Source organism: Myzus persicae, unplaced genomic scaffold (genome assembly GCF_001856785.1).
Source record: "Myzus persicae strain clone G006 unplaced genomic scaffold, MPER_G0061.0, whole genome shotgun sequence".
Taxonomy (NCBI): domain Eukaryota; kingdom Metazoa; phylum Arthropoda; class Insecta; order Hemiptera; family Aphididae; genus Myzus; species Myzus persicae.
Genome location: NW_019102520.1, coordinates 391,888 through 408,277, shown reverse-complemented (window position 1 = coordinate 408,277; position 16,390 = coordinate 391,888). Strand labels below are relative to the sequence as shown.

At 37.3% G+C, this 16,390-nt stretch overlaps 1 protein-coding gene across 1 annotated transcript; it reads right to left on the bottom strand.

The window, feature by feature from the left end:
- Positions 1-608: 608 nt before the first annotated feature.
- Positions 609-11,792, bottom strand: LOC111032353. Its single transcript, XM_022312642.1, has 4 exons — positions 11,515-11,792; positions 6,730-6,803; positions 3,990-4,961; positions 609-1,821 (listed from the first exon to the last, which is right to left on the bottom strand). Exons 3-4 carry the CDS (start codon positions 4,821-4,823, stop codon positions 901-903), a joined length of 1,755 nt encoding a protein of 584 aa, XP_022168334.1. The 5' UTR covers positions 4,824-4,961; positions 6,730-6,803; positions 11,515-11,792; the 3' UTR covers positions 609-900.
- Between the last annotated feature and the right edge of the window lie 4,598 nt (positions 11,793-16,390).

Sequence of the window (16,390 nt, the reverse complement as noted above, 5' to 3'; positions counted from 1 at the left end):
GGGGGGGTTATAGACAAATCAAAAAAATCGTCTATACAAACAGTCGCGGAATCGGATCAAACCTATACCCGTATAATCTTGTGTTAGTTATACTTTAGATGATAACCGAGTACCTATTAAAACGTTTAGAATCTAAAAAAATAACACCTCTCGTTGGATACTGAAGATGACGGATTTTTGGTTTTCTTTCGACAAATGACGTTCTAGAAAAAAAAAAAATCATGCGAACGGGATGGATATTTTTTGAGGTCGGTGTTTTGTTTTTTTTCTGACGGCGCTCTCGAATTACCGAATACTTTATAATGATAAGTCATAAAAATTCTATGATAATGGAACGAGACAGCGAAAAACGAACGACGTGGCGACTCGTAAGTCGATACGTTCCCTCGGGTGTGAATTACGATATCGAACGAAGAATGGAAAGGAGAAAAAAAAACTAATGCGCGTACCTACCGATTATCATATATATTATAATAATATTATACGATATGTGCATCGAATCTTGCGATACGACCACAACGAATAGCGTCAGACAGGAAGACGGAAAAATCGAAACGAGAGAAGCAACGACCAAGGGATAGAGACAAGGAGCGGGTTCACGAAGGATGTTTTTTTTTGTTGGGGCATGTTCATTAACCGTCATTGACAAGGCGTAGTTGTGTCCGACGAAAGATGTTCGTATGCGCCTACCTAATGCTATTTTGGGGGTAGCTTTGGCTTACTATATATCTACGTCTACTAAGTATTACCTATATAATTATAATTATGGCGTTTCGTTTGTGCGACGGTCGTGGCTTTTTTTTGTGATTTTGGTTTTTTTTTTTTTTAAATTTGCTTTTCGACTCTCACCCGCCGGCCACTCACTCGACAGCGGAAATGAGCCGGAAACGTCGTAGACGATCACGACGAATACGCCTGATGCATAACAGCCGACTTGTGCGCCGTCTGCGGCTGCAGTTTGGGGTTGGTGCACGCAACCTGAGCGTTTTTCCGGCGTTGGGGCATGGACCTGATGCGCAGGCACAGGTACGCGGATACCAGGCACGAAACCAGCAGGATACCGAGCAGGACAACCAGCGTGGCGGAGAATCCGACCGTGGTCATGCAGATCATTGACGAACCTGGTTCGACGGTCCTGGTGGGGAAAACCATGGTGTTGGTGGCCGATCCGTTTGTCGAGTCGTCGAGCGCGAACGTCAGATCGCCCGTGGACACAACTTTGATGACACGGTTGACGCCCACGGCTTCCTGTTCGGCGGCGGCGGCGGTGCTGGTGCTTGCGGTGGTGCTGGTAGCGGCCGACCGACGGTGAAGTCTTGGGCGGACGCGTCTCTCGTCCCTGGGGTGCGCAGATCCGATGCGTGCGTATACGTCCAGAGGTGCGGGTGGAGGACCGTACTCGGCAGGACCCTGGATCGCAGGATGGTGGGCAGACAGCAGGTTACCATGCTGTGCGCTGAGTATGGCGTTGGAGTCCGAACATTGGTCCGGGCACTGGTATCGGCATATCTGTATGGTACACTGGAAGTGAACTTCCATCGAGTCCGGGAACTTGAACGCCTGGAAGTGCGCGTAAGACAGCACGGACGCGCTGGCACCGAAGTTCTTGATCTTGGTAAACCGGGACATGAGCTTGCCGCGGGTCACGCAACCCTTCTGGTCCACCAGTTGGATGGGTGCACGTTTGCCGTCGTGAGCCATGCAATTGCGCACGAGCATGTCGAACTTAGAGTCGTCGTCCTTGATAGCCAGCACCATGGTCATGGTCTGTCCGATCTTCACCAGCCCGGAGACTTCGGAAGCCCACGGTCCCTTTCCAACCTTGTTGTAACAGAGAGAGAAAAATAAAAATAGAGAAAAACGAATCGAATGTGTTATTATATTTATTAATAATAATGATATAACTTGTTATTATGCACGCAGCGGACAGATGATGGGACCCGAATTTTGGGGCGTCATTGTTTTCAGGATAAAATGGATGAATGAGATTTGACCTACCTAGTTGTCGGCTTAAAAAGAACTTTACAGTCATTTCTCAAACGTGTTATGCCCGCATATTATTGTGTCAGCTCAGACTTAGAAAGTGTGTAACATCAAAAGACTATGCAATTCACGTTTAGCTTCGTTTTCAGCCTAATTTTAATACCACAGTGAATTAATGTATTAATGCAGAACCAAAAAGGTAACAATATTACCTGTGGTTTGGATGCTATGTTTTCGATATTTTTAATTTGAAATGAGTTTTGAAGGGGTGTAAAATATTAAAATTCAAGAACACTAACAACTGACTTCAAAATTATTATTTCGTTGTAAATACGTTTCTAAAAATGTTGTTACCATAATAGGCATAAGGTTTGATATAAAAATAGATCACTTGGGCATTACGACTAACGACGCTATTCGTGAACTGCCGAAGGTTCATTTGCAATATTACGGTAATCTTGTACACTGTAAGACGAAGACAACAAATGCGTGCGAGACGTCTTCAAAAGAACACTCAAGGGGCACACTCGTATTTATTGTCCCCCCGTTTGTTGGTTTAAAATTGAAATATTTAAAGAACAACAATTCGACCTAATATTGTACGAACGTTATCTGCGGTGATAATTCGTCGGTTTCCTATGGCATTTGGGGCCATAACGCTTTAGTTGTGTGAGCTGTGAAATATAGTACAGTTTAATATAACGAAAAACAGATCATCGAGTAAGATAGTAGTGGGTAGGTCGTTGAAATCTCCGTTGAAACGTGGTAGATACGAGTGTACGACCCGTATAATAATATACACGATAATAATATAATATGTATCTGGTGTAAATGCGAAACTCATGTGGTGTACGTCATTATCATGCGTTTTTCGAATACGTATTCGCGATATCGATGGTTAAATTATAACTGTAAACGGCGTATAATATCGACTACACGATGTATAATTATGTTGCGCAAAAATTGAAAATTTATATCTATGCTGCTGCGGTGTGTATTATAATTGATATGTAGATTGTGGGTACCTATATACGTTTGAAATTTGCATAATAAAACGGGTATTCGATTTTAGGAAATCGAGCGGAAGGAGATAAAAATTATCACCCGATTTAAACACAAATGGCACGTCGACGGTCGAATTATATTCGTACCTACATCGTCGCGTTACAAGATAACTCTATATGTATACTAATCGTGTGTTTGCTATTATTATGTACATACTATATTTTCGTATAATCGACTTGCGTGTGCAAAATTAATTAGTATTCATTGGGTCGAACCACTGCTGTGAAATAACCAGCACACTAATAACGCGCATAATCGCAAATTATTTCGATTTGGCGACATTAAAAATACAAAAATCGCCATTCGGAATAGCGCTATTATACGGTGCGTGTATGTACTATAATATGTAGCCCATCATGTATATTATAATAAATATAATTCTCAAGATAAAATATCTGCGGTGGCCGAAGAGGGAGAGGAGGCGATCATTTTGTTTGTACCGATTTCTCTACACTGCCGAAACGGGCGAGTCAGTGGATGTACAACACGAGGACCCAAATGTGATTTATAATAATAAAATATTACGTACTCAAAAATAATCATGAATATTATAAGGGGGATTTTTTTTCTATCTTGTATTCTTGTACCACTCAATGTGACAATATCTCAGGAAATATAAAAATTATTTTAAATCATTATTTTTTTTAACATATACGTAATTCTAACGACGTTAATCAGTATATTGAAAAAGCATATTCCGCTTGTTTATGTTCACGATAGAATAATCAATGGAAGAGTGTTAGGTGGAAGGGGAACGTATAAACGATGAGGCTTCGACTAAGACGTGACAATTTGGGGTCGCTACTATACACTCGCGGCTATCAGGATATCATATTATATTATACTAATGCCCACGACCGTGGTCACGGTCACGGTTAAAGTGGTCCCACCGACATCTTAGAACATACCATTTATCGATGACATAATAAAAAATAAATTACTTGTATCTGCATCCAACATCCAACGTTGTCACCGGCGAAGTCGGCTCTGACCACGTCCAGCATGTCGACCGGGAACGGCCTGAAAGTGACGGACTTCTCGTACTGGTCGTGCCACGTGCACCGGAGCTTCCTGGCCTGATCCCAGACCTCTTGCACCTGTGGATCGTACTGGATGACGACGATGTTCTCGAAGTAAGTGCCGGACCCGGAGTCAGCCCCGTACCCATAAAGACCGTTTTCGGTGTTGCCGGAAGTGCCGCAAGCGTGCACGCCAATCTCGAAGTTGACGGACGTCCGGCCCAGGCCAGCGGGCAGGTGCACGCAATTTCCGTTGCTGTAGTGGCCCTTGCTGAATACGATTCCGTAGAACGGCTTGTCGAAGCTCAGGAACACCTTCATAGAGTTCTTCTCGCACTTGACGTCCAACGACACGATTTTGGGCATGTCAGCGGATGCGCTGCTCGGCCACGGATCACCGAGCGCGTTACCTACTGGTCCGGCCGAGTACACCTTGTCCATGGCTTCGGACTGTTGGGCTACTAATTGCTGTTGCTGTTGCTGTTGCTGTTGTTGCTGCTGCAAGGACGGTGGAGGCGGCGGTGGTCCGTGGTAACCCACGTTGTGATGGTGATACTTGCCGGACTGCTGTTGGGATGGTGGAGGTTGAGCCTGCTGCTGAGGAGGTGGAGGGCCGCGATTCAGTGGTGGATGGCCACGGATCGGTGCCGACTGCGGTTTAAGGTAGTTGTGTTTGGCGATGGAACCGGACGCATCTTGGTCGTCCACGTCGTCACCAGTCTCCATGGCCAGCTGGTCGGGGTTGTGTGCCTCCATAGCGTCATCACGCTTCTGTGCCGGCTACTGCAGTTGTCCATGCTGCAGTTGCAGTTGCTGTTGGTCGGATTGCAGCAGATCGTCGATTGATTGCGACGTCCCGGAAACGGCTTCGACGACGTCCACTTCTTCCGTCATCTGTATGCCGTTTGCAAATATGGTGAGAACGAGAAAAAGAAAAAAAATGAAACAGTGAGAACGACGAAAGGAAACAAAAACAATTTTGAAAAATTGCATGGCATTTTATCGTATACATATTGTACTATATAATTACAAAATTATACCACTTCCCGGGGGGAACACGCATTGTTCACGTAGTCTTATCATGTTATATTTTTATTTTGTCGTAACCGGACGAGAGCGTTTGAAATTGTATCATAACATCCGATATAAATTTTTAACAGCTCTAAATGACGTCCACGGTTAATGCATGGGTATAATTTCTTTATAGTGGGGGGCATAACGGTTGCCAGTTTTTAAACAAAAAGTAACAGAGAGTAAAGTGGCCATCCCCATATGGTAAAAAAATATGTTAGGTTAGGTTTGTGACCTAACGTTGTTATTATATTAATATGCTATGTTACAAAGGTTCTTATATTATACTTCGAAAATTGCATCATAATACGTTCTTATTGTGTGTGCATTGACCCATTGACGGGATTTACATAAAATCTTCCCCACTAAAATGATTGATTAAGAAGTGTTAAACAATAAGTACAAATATTATGATGTATGCTCAGCGAAACATATATTCAAGAATATCTAAAAATTAGTTCTATCTATTCAAAAAAAAAAAATAATAAAATAAAATATAGCTTTCGGGTCAATGTATTAGCCGTTAAAGACAACGAAAAATTAATATAATATTGTTGGGGTGTAATTTGTTTAGATTTTATCGCGTTGCACCCGTTTAGGAATGTCAATAATTATTAATGATTACCCATATTATATACTTGGACGCACTTTAGGAAGGTCGTTTCCGGGACGGACCGGGGAAATTTCAAATTGCCCGCGATACATGTTATTGTATATTATAGCCATATAGGTACTTATTAACCAGCCACTACCGCGGTGGTATAAAACATATATATATATATATATATATATAGATCGCGGCGATCTACTTTCGAAAAACGCGAAAGTCGTAAAGGATTCATAACCACGCTTACACACAGCATAATATTATATTGTTGTGCATATAGGTATTATTATTATTATTATTATTATTATTATATGTGATACACGCTCTGCACGTCGCCGCCGCCGTGTCTGGCGAACGGAAAATCAACGAAATCGCTGCTTTTTCGGGCTCGCTGCAAGGTGTCGAGCAATAATATCATATTCGCATTTGTTTTACTCGCACACACACACGCCGTATTTAATAACGATATTATTATATTATTATGACGCGCGCACGAGAAAAATATGTGTTTATTGTTTGAGCGCGTAAACGATACGCGATATTCTATGCTGCTTAACGGTACCACAAAGGTTACCTAACCATAACGAGTAGACAGCAGAGCTCATATATATATTATATACATCTAAGTACAATAATGTAAGATCTATATTCCGCAGAGCGAGTACAACGTATATATACAACCGTAATACGGTATAATTGTCCATAACGTTGTATCTATATATTATTATTTATACACCGCGTGTCCCGTATCAATTAAATAGACCAATGGTATTAATGACTGCGTCGTATATGTGATATTTTTTTGTGTCGCCACTTTGTCGACTTTTATGCCACTACAGACATCAGCTGCAGTTGCAGTTTGCAGTTTTTTTGTCGTTCAAGTTCACATTCGAAAAGAGAGAATTACTCAGTATACGTCGTATACCACCTATACAGCATTTAGTGATAGAAGTAATAATTTTTTTTTTGTTTGGGGATACTCACGCTGTACGCCAAAAAGCAAAACATCAGCGACAGTCTAAGGATCATTTTTCGTCCGTGCGGTCTTACTGAACGATCTGAAAACATAAACAGATAAAAGATGTAATATTATAATGGTAATAACAAACGCGCAAAATGTATAATAATGTTCTGACATAATATATATAGCAATCGGAGAAGGTCGCGTCGTATAGTCCGAGCAACATCCCCCAATAACGATACTTCGATATTATATTATTGACGGGGGCGCGACGAAGGGGAAAGTTAAAATGTGAAATCGATTGAATGGAAAAAAAAATCGTCTTTCGAAAAGGCCACCGCCGCGTGCGTGTGATATGGACCACCGCTGCAGTCTGGCGGTGTCTGTGTATGATATGCGCGATGTACAACAGGTCGTTTGACCGCTTTGAATTTAAAAAAAAAAAATAAAGAATAAATAAATAAAATAACGATTTCCTTCCAGTGCCGGACCGTGCTGCCTACTTTTGTGCAATAGTGCTGCGGCAGTTCCGTACGTACGTAGATGGGTAAGGAAAGAAAAAAAATACGACCGTCAGACAGATGATTCCGGTTTTCGCGCTCGTCTCCGCGTTCCGCGGCGGCACATCCTGTTCACCGGGAAACCTGGAGAGAAACACTAGTGACACACTCGGACATATATGTGTGTAAATCGTCCGTTTTTACCAGTACGTGATCGTTAACAATGCCGGTTACCGATATACGGCACACGCACACGCACACACACTCGACATTATGCGCACAAACTGCATCGTGGTAAGAAAAATAAAAATAAATATTGGTATTATTTAATGACCATATATAAGTTGTGCATTGCAGAGCCTACGGATCGAAAAGAAATATATACGAAATGAACTTTCTCAAACGTCTCCGAGCCGGATAGCCTTTCGGAAACGTCGACATCGCGGTGGTACACAATCGCGGTATACATTATTATATATTCTGTATACCTCCATAGGTCGTACGTGCATACGATTTCTGAGAGCTTTGCTAACCGCGGCGGTTATTATTGCGATCGCGAGAATTATTTAGATCATCGAGAGGGAGTATATTATATATATACATATATATGCGTGTATGTATTTAAATAGGAATAACGTGTTTCATAATTCGATAATAATTAAGAATGAACGAGTGCCGCTCAACTTCCGAAATCCGGTTTTATGGTCGCAGCGGTGTGCGACCCGTGAGTGGGTCAGTGTTCTTCTTAAAAATAAAATTAAATAAATAAATAAAATGGGATAAAAGCCTTAGCAGTCTCTCCCGACTAGGTTACCGTGCTACTACTACGCATTATGTATGTCGAACATTTTTATGGTAATATATTATATTATACGTTTAGGTCAAGTACCCGAGAGAAAACGCCGGCAGCTGCAGTCGAGCCCGCTCGCCCGCTCCCGGCGTCGATCAGTGAACGTGATTTTCAATAGCCGCGATCACGTTTTGTTTCTACGAAACCATTATAATATGTACGTACCACCGCCGCCGCCGATTCTCTTTTCTTCGCCAATCGATCGGTTTGCGCATGATGACGATAATAATATGGTAAAAATTGGCGGATGTAAATCCAATATATATATATATGGGTGCACACAGTTGATTATATTCGGCGGCCCGGGTGCCAGGTGCTCCCCTCGGGGTTTTCTGGGTCAGATTTCTGATCGATTTATTACCCCCTTTCCAAGTGATTGACCCACAAAAACGGCGCGTACCGAATAAACACAAAACCGTTTAACAGCGAAATCGTATCGCGATGCGACGAAAAAGTGTACACCGCCGCAATGACGTGCGTAGCAAATAGCAATAAACCAACGAAAAGCATAATATTATGTGTACGACCTAATTAGCGTCCGACGGCGCAGATAAGAACAAAATAGGTGTACAAACGACAAGAAAAAAACGGTTGTTCGCCCAAACGCATAAATATGTAGCAGCAGATGAGGTGTGTACATCGATACCATAACAGATATCGTTCGGTGCGGTTCTCATTCGGTTTCGAATAATCATCGTAACAATTTATAATATCGTTATAATTTAAACCATGTGCCATTTCACATGCAGGTACAAGCCCGTCGTTGGATTTATGTTAAATCGTAACGATATATGTTATTCGGACGTCCACTGCACAATTGGCGCCAATCGGCCTGACCTGCTGCGAGCTACTGCAGCAGTGCACTATCGCGGCAGCAACTGCATTCGTGGTCCACTCGCGATATGATAATATTACGCACAGGGTTATCGCGGTATACCCAGGTGTACCGCGGTATAGACTCTGGTGTCCGGCGGTATAGTCACTCACGAGCTTGCCGCCGGTACACGAATCGTATACATCCGGCAAGCGGGCATCATCGGCACTCGATCGCACACGAAAGTACGAAACGAGACCATCGACAACCCATTGTCCCGAGTGTCGCTACTCTCGTGTATAACGATACACCGACAATATATGCAATAATAACAATAATAATATAATACGTTATAATATATATTATATTATATTACGCCGTCTGCCGGTTTTACGTGACCGTGCATACGTAATGCACGTAACATCGCAGATTAGGCCGTTGCAATCGGTTTTTGTTCGGCACGTGCATTGTCTCCCATCGGACGAGTTTCGCAGCTTTCTATTTTCGCTCGTCGCAGCATCCCGCGACACGGACTCCCCGCGGGTCGCCTGTAACGCCCTGCTAAGTTCTGCCACCAAATCGCACTTAATATTTTCACTTTTGACGGAACGTATTGAAACAATCGTCATTCCAATGATAATACTATCGTCGTACCTGATGTGCGCCTGTTATTTTATCGGGGCAGTCGAGCGCTGCAGGTACATGCTATATCGTCGTAGTTTAGTCGATTGTCATTGCAGCTAGTCGCCCTCTGCGCGGGGTCCAGAAACGACATTTCATCGTAATTATTATTGGACTTACTATCGTGGTTTCGATGTTTAATTATTGCCGTTGCGAGTCGATGGACAGCGGTTTATAATATATTCCCTATATTATGGTATCTGCAGCACACATGTATGATATATCAAACGCATAAACGCCAAATTACACAGTTATTAACTTTTAAATCGTGTCGGTGCGTCCATTATTCGTTCTACATACCTACTCCAAATCGCTAAAAGTATAATATTATCATATTGTAATTATTATATTCTTATTTCATATCGCGTACTATATATTATAAGTACTGTCTTTGTACCTATTAATCTAGATATCGGTCAGTTCCGACTTTCGACAAATATATTAAGTTAATCGACTATATGTCATTTCCGTCTATGCCCAACACTATTGTTTCCCTTACTAATTTATACACGTAGATACAATATTACGATCTTGTGATATCTGCCGAGACACGTCCTTCTATGAAAATTACGAAATTACGTTTTTCCAAAACCATGACACTTTGTTGCAATCGTTCAATGATAAATAACACCGCTATTAATATTTTCGCTCCAATACCACCTATACAAACTTGTTATCTCCACGACTAACTACAACTGACAACACTTTAAACCACTAAATGAAAATTAATGATTTTGAAGCGCGTCCAAAAAAAAAAAACAAATATAAATTATGCAAAATCGTTGTGATTTTAACTACCGTTACAAAGTTTTCTATACAGTGTTTGACCTGCGTTGGTTTTGAAAAAACATTAATTTTACAGTTTATTCATTAAATACAGATTTACAGATTTAGTACTACTTTGATTATGTACATGCGTTTTAGCCGTTCTCAAGTGTTAAACGTAAATGTTTGTATTTAAAAATAGTCAATAGACGCAGTTCAAACTGTGTAACTGGTGTGGACTAAAACATTAATATAATAGCATGAGTACTTATACAATACATATATATTATATTATTGTTCAAGGCGTAATTTATAATAATTGTTATTGAATTTTTTATAGCTTTAGAAATGGCATAACGCCCGTTTGATGTTCATTGATTTACCACTCAAATCACTATTTACAATTTGCCGCATACAATATACAAACATATTCCATATCAATTATCAACTGCTAAGGTGACGTTTAAAAACGAACTGATTGGTATTACCCACGCACAAACAGGTTTTAACACATGAAGAATAAGTACCGGCTTATTTATTGTAATCGTTTTTTTGATCGTTCTGATGGAATTCATTCATACTGTCAGTTGCCCGGGGATCTGTTTGATTCAAAATTAATAGGTCGTGTCAAAACTATTAATAATATTTAAGTAAAATAAGATATTGTTTAAAATGATTTTCGCTCTTAGCTGACCGCTGTTCGTAGTTCACGCGATATTGTGTAAACATTCGTCGATACGTGAGTATACAAAAATTTAAAATACTTTTATTTACTAAAATTAAACTGCGTGAATATAATTGTTGATATTATTCATTGTTTATAAAAGTATCGCCCTCAACGTAATAATTTCCAAAAACAATTAATAAGTCGAAATAAATTCTTATAAAACTTTACTTTAGGGTAGGTTGGGTTAAGTATATGTATTTATATGGTGTGAAGTTAATTAATTTCTGAGATACCACCTAAACGATCCTTATTATAAAGTGTGTGTGTGATCATTAAAGTAAAAAAAGAACAACACTCTTTGTAAATCAGTATTAGATTCAAAACCTTTATAGATCTTAGAAGTCTGCCGAGATCGGCAAGTCCCTCATAACGAGATAGTTTGAGAGTTGCATGTTTTTAGAGATTCGTAGTGAATATCAGGGTTTAAAAAACCAAGTTATAACCAAGACAAGTAAATAATAGAAATCTTACCTCGAAACTAGGAGTGTGGTCTCACAAGCACGTACTTCGACAGCAACTTGTTGTATTATGATAACAAAACAACAGCACTATTGTAACACACTATTAACAAAAAAAAAAAAAAAAATAGTATAAAAAAAAAACTTTTCGGAAACTACAAAAAGTTCTAACGATTTAGGCCGAACAAGCAGTTGACGCGACGGTTTCAAGACGATTAGTGATCGAGAACTCTTGGCCGGCAAGAAGAAAGGATCAATAAGATCCATCCATCTCTTCGCCGCGGTTAGCTTTGCAGGGGTTCGATGATGATATTGAAACGGCGACAACGTGTTTCCGTGTCCCCTTCCTACTTCACGGCCACTCGTGTGATAGGTACCAGCCACTTGGTCATGACCTAGACCTCAACAGGAACAAGTCGGATGGTCTGGTTTCATCAAAGCCCGCATAGCAATTAGTCTGCGTGTGTGAGTGTGTGTGTGTGAGTGTGAGTTTGTGTGTGTGTACGTGTGAGTTTGTGTGTGTGTACGTGTGTGTACGTGTGTGTGCGAGCGTGTGTGTGTGTGTGCCTCACCGTCCCTCTCTCTTCCCGTCTGCGCGCTTGTGTATACACTATACAGGTGTCTCGCTCTCTCGCACTCTTTCACTTCCCACCGGATCGTCTCTGTCCATTTCTCAGGTTGTTTCACTACGATTTTGTGCTTCATTGAAACTATTTGTACGGATATGGCCCGATAATGCTATTCTCAGATGATAATAATAATATAACGTATAGGCACTCCACGAAAGTAGCGAACGAATGCGCCAAAACGCATACAGAAGAGAGAAAAGTCCTACTGTCTAATTACACAATTGTGTAAACGCGTAGCCTTTATTTATTTTTAGTTGTGAAATCTTGACATTAAAATCAAATAACCTAATTTCAAACAAAATCTTTCGTAAATTATAATAATAATGTAGAACGCAGCTAGACAAATATAATAGTATTTCCAAGTCGAGTTATAAATGTTCGACTGTGTCCAAATTATTATCATATAGATAATGTATACTATATTATTATAATCGTATTCTAAACAAATATATTTTGCGCTATTCTTTGGTGATCGGCCATCATCGGTACAACAGTAATTATAATCAAATTGGGAACATATATTTTTTAATATGTTGATTATTTCAAACATAGAAACGGAAATGTACAGTACATAATAATAAGTTGTGTTCGACATTCGTATATATTATACATAAATTTAAGTACCATATCAGAATATCTACTATGTAGATATTAGATGATAATAATATGAACAGTTATTTGGTTGTAGAATTGAAATTTGGTTTTTCTGGAATTATTCAAGCTTTCTATTTACACCTATAATATTTAAAACAATTTCACTGTGTTTTCTTATCTAAATAACAAATTTGATACTTTTTAAACGGCAAAGAGTACTTTTTTATTTCATATCTTTAAACAATTAGACATTCCATTCAGAGTTTTATTTATGCATACAATTTATTTTCCAACTGTTATTTGTTGATTGTTATTAAAGTTAAAAATTGTATTAAAAATATCGATTGTTAACAATATTACGTAATAACCAATGTATAATGTTACTACTTACTAAAATATAAAAGAATATTATGTTTCTTTTATAGTTTTTATTGATAGAAACATATTTTATCTGATAACGTAGGAAATATAATAGTATTAAATTATGTAATAACAACCGGTAATACAATTTGATCAGATGCTGTCTTAGTTGCAGAATATGTAAGACATTTATAATAATTTGTTTATTGTACCTTTTTAATAATAATAAATAATAATAACTAAATTATGAACATTTAATAAACATTTTTCATAGTCACATCACGATTTTATTATTTTATGATGTATTCATTTTTAGCAAAATATTATGTTGTAACACGAGTCACAGCGTTAAGACAAGTATTACCTACTTTTTTTGGTGCAGTATTATGGATTATTATAATAGTTTATGTAAGTAATCCTGCAATTTTTAATCTTTAACTCCTTTTTTTTTATCACGAATATCGGAAATAATAATTCATGACATCTTTGAATAATTTTAACCTTTAATGAGTACAATATATTAGGTACTTAATTATACTCAAATATTTACATTTATACTAATTTCTCCTTTTTTTCTATTTACTTAGATAATGTAACACTGCAGACATTCCATTATGACGACACGAGCCGCCACTGAATTCTATGTACCTATATAATATCCAACTGTCCATTCTTGCAATTTCAGGGATGTAATATTATAATTCTAAATTAATAGGTTTAGGTATACGGGTGGTTATATTGTTAACTAAATTAAATGTATTAGCTACTTGTTAGCGAAGGGTGTGTGATGATGTCTTCGAAGCCGATCAAAAGAAAACTGAGTTTAGACTCTAGAGTCCACACATTCAATAGTAAATTGTATCTAGTATAAAAAAAATGGAAAAATAAAAAATGCATGACTAATATGTTTTTGCTATTGACTTAATTAAACTTCAGCAACTAAGGCCATTAGTATTACCACAGTTTTGTACAACGTCTAACTCTAATATAAGTAAACATTATTTATTCATTAAATATATATTTGTATATAATAATATTTACTTCGGAAGAATATTATTTGTTTAGTTTGCCCGGTCTCAATGATTAAGGAGATGATGAGATTGCTCAATATGCCTGGTCCGATGGAGTCGCGAGGGTTTGGATTTGTTCTTTTTTTAGTCTGTCTTCTTCATGAGATCTGCATTCTGTGAAAATGTGTTTAACTGCCATTGCCAATTACTTTCAGACTGTTTGTTGACAAATAAAAAAACTGTGTATAGGTACCTAAATTACGGTATGCGCATCGTTATTGATAATAGCAATTATTGTTGATTGCGATACTATACAATTAAAAACATTAAAAATGTATTAAAAAAACAATATTTAGTATCTATACGTACAACAATGTACTAATTATTAATATAATCAGTTCTTATATAATTATCAGTTTTGTTCTTATGTACGTATAAAAAAATAAAAATCTGACAAGTGCAAGTGAGTGCACTTTGCTGTACATTATATACGTGTCTAGAGAAGTCAATCTAATGGATGTCTGAAAAATAGTCAAAATATTCCAAAAACTGTGTGGTGTATGCCAATATAAACATTTGGTGAACATTTCATGTACCTATAAGGTTTTTAGAATTACACTAAAAAACAAATCGAATTCCTCAAAAACTAGTTTTGTGTAGAAACCTTAGTTTTTCCTTAATTTTTGTTTATTTTTCCTAACGATTTTGAAAACTACGGGAAACTTTTTACTTTTGCTTGTATAAGATTCACTTTCCTACTTGAAAAAATGCTGAAGTAGAAAGCTGTGACATTTTTGCTGTTCCAAAACGTGATGCCATGACACAAATAAAAAAACACACATTGTAAAATCAATAAATTCATCGCTCTGCTCCAGAACCTAAAATTTCAAAAAGATATTTGTACACATATTTTTCGCAACGAATTGATTGCAATTTGCGATTGATTTAAAAATTAAAATATTTAAAATATTTATCTATTCAAGGCAAATTTTGAGACATTGTATCAAATACAACATAAAACTATATGTTTTAAGAAATTAAAAATAACTTTTTGCTCTGTCAATGTATAAATAATGAATTTTTTCGTATAAGTATAGTAGTTGATAAGATTAGGCAGTTAGGTTTACTTAGTTATTTCAAATGTTAGCAGTCATAAGATAAATACTAGAAAGTTAATTGAAATTAATATCTATAATATCAACTATATAAGTGCATAAAAAGTAATTGCATAACGCATCTAATTATAGTAAATATGGCTGTTTTTCAAACACTTTTTCAATAGTAAAATTGCTCGAAAATGTTCGTGTAGTACGTAATTATAGATCGAAAATCGAGACATAAACTGTGCGTGTATATTAAAATGATGGAATTCTCGTTTTCTAGAATACCATAAAAAAACACCAAAAATGGAACCGTTTTAGAATGTGATGATAATCGCTTTAAAATTTAATGTGACAACACTCTAGAGGTCTATCTGAAACACTAATCTACTAAATTTAATGTGTGAATATAATATAATATTATTGGATTATTGTACATATAGTAACCTGCTATACATTTGAAAGTATGTCAAATTTTGTAATTGTACCTAGACGGCTTAATGTCAATTTAACTTTTTAGTTTTAATTTTAGGGATTGTAAAAATATATTATATAAAATACTCAATCAGACACCTGTTAATGAAAACTCATAACCATTAATATAATATTATCTTATTGATCATAGTAAAGAGACTAGAAATGATTGGAAATTACATAATTTTTTTGTCAATTTGTTAACTATTAATTGTTTTGTTTGTATTATATTTTACTTTATAAAAACTGAATATTAATGCATAATTATTTTCCCTCAATTCTAATATGGACAATACAGTTGTATTATTATCAATGCAACATATGTTTATCAATTTGTGTATGTATATTATAAACTATGTACATAAAATATACGTTATTAATTATGGTACATACATTACGCATTGCAATTATAACTTTTTCTTAATATGTAATGTTTTTAGAACAAAGAAATAAATCGAATGATATTTAATATGAAATTGAATATTTTCAAAGTCAATTTTTGTAAAAATTATGTGGCACATGTAAATTCCACCGGAAAAGACGGGTCATAAAAATGTTGTAAGAACTCCACCCGAGAATTTATTTCCATAGAAAAGGTCAGTAGTAAATTCCGCTTCTGATATTCATGTAATCGACAGTAATTATTAGTAGTTTCGGCTTTCATCTTCGCTCCGCTTTCTATACAATAACCCTCGATTTGTAATAAAACACCCGATGAGTAG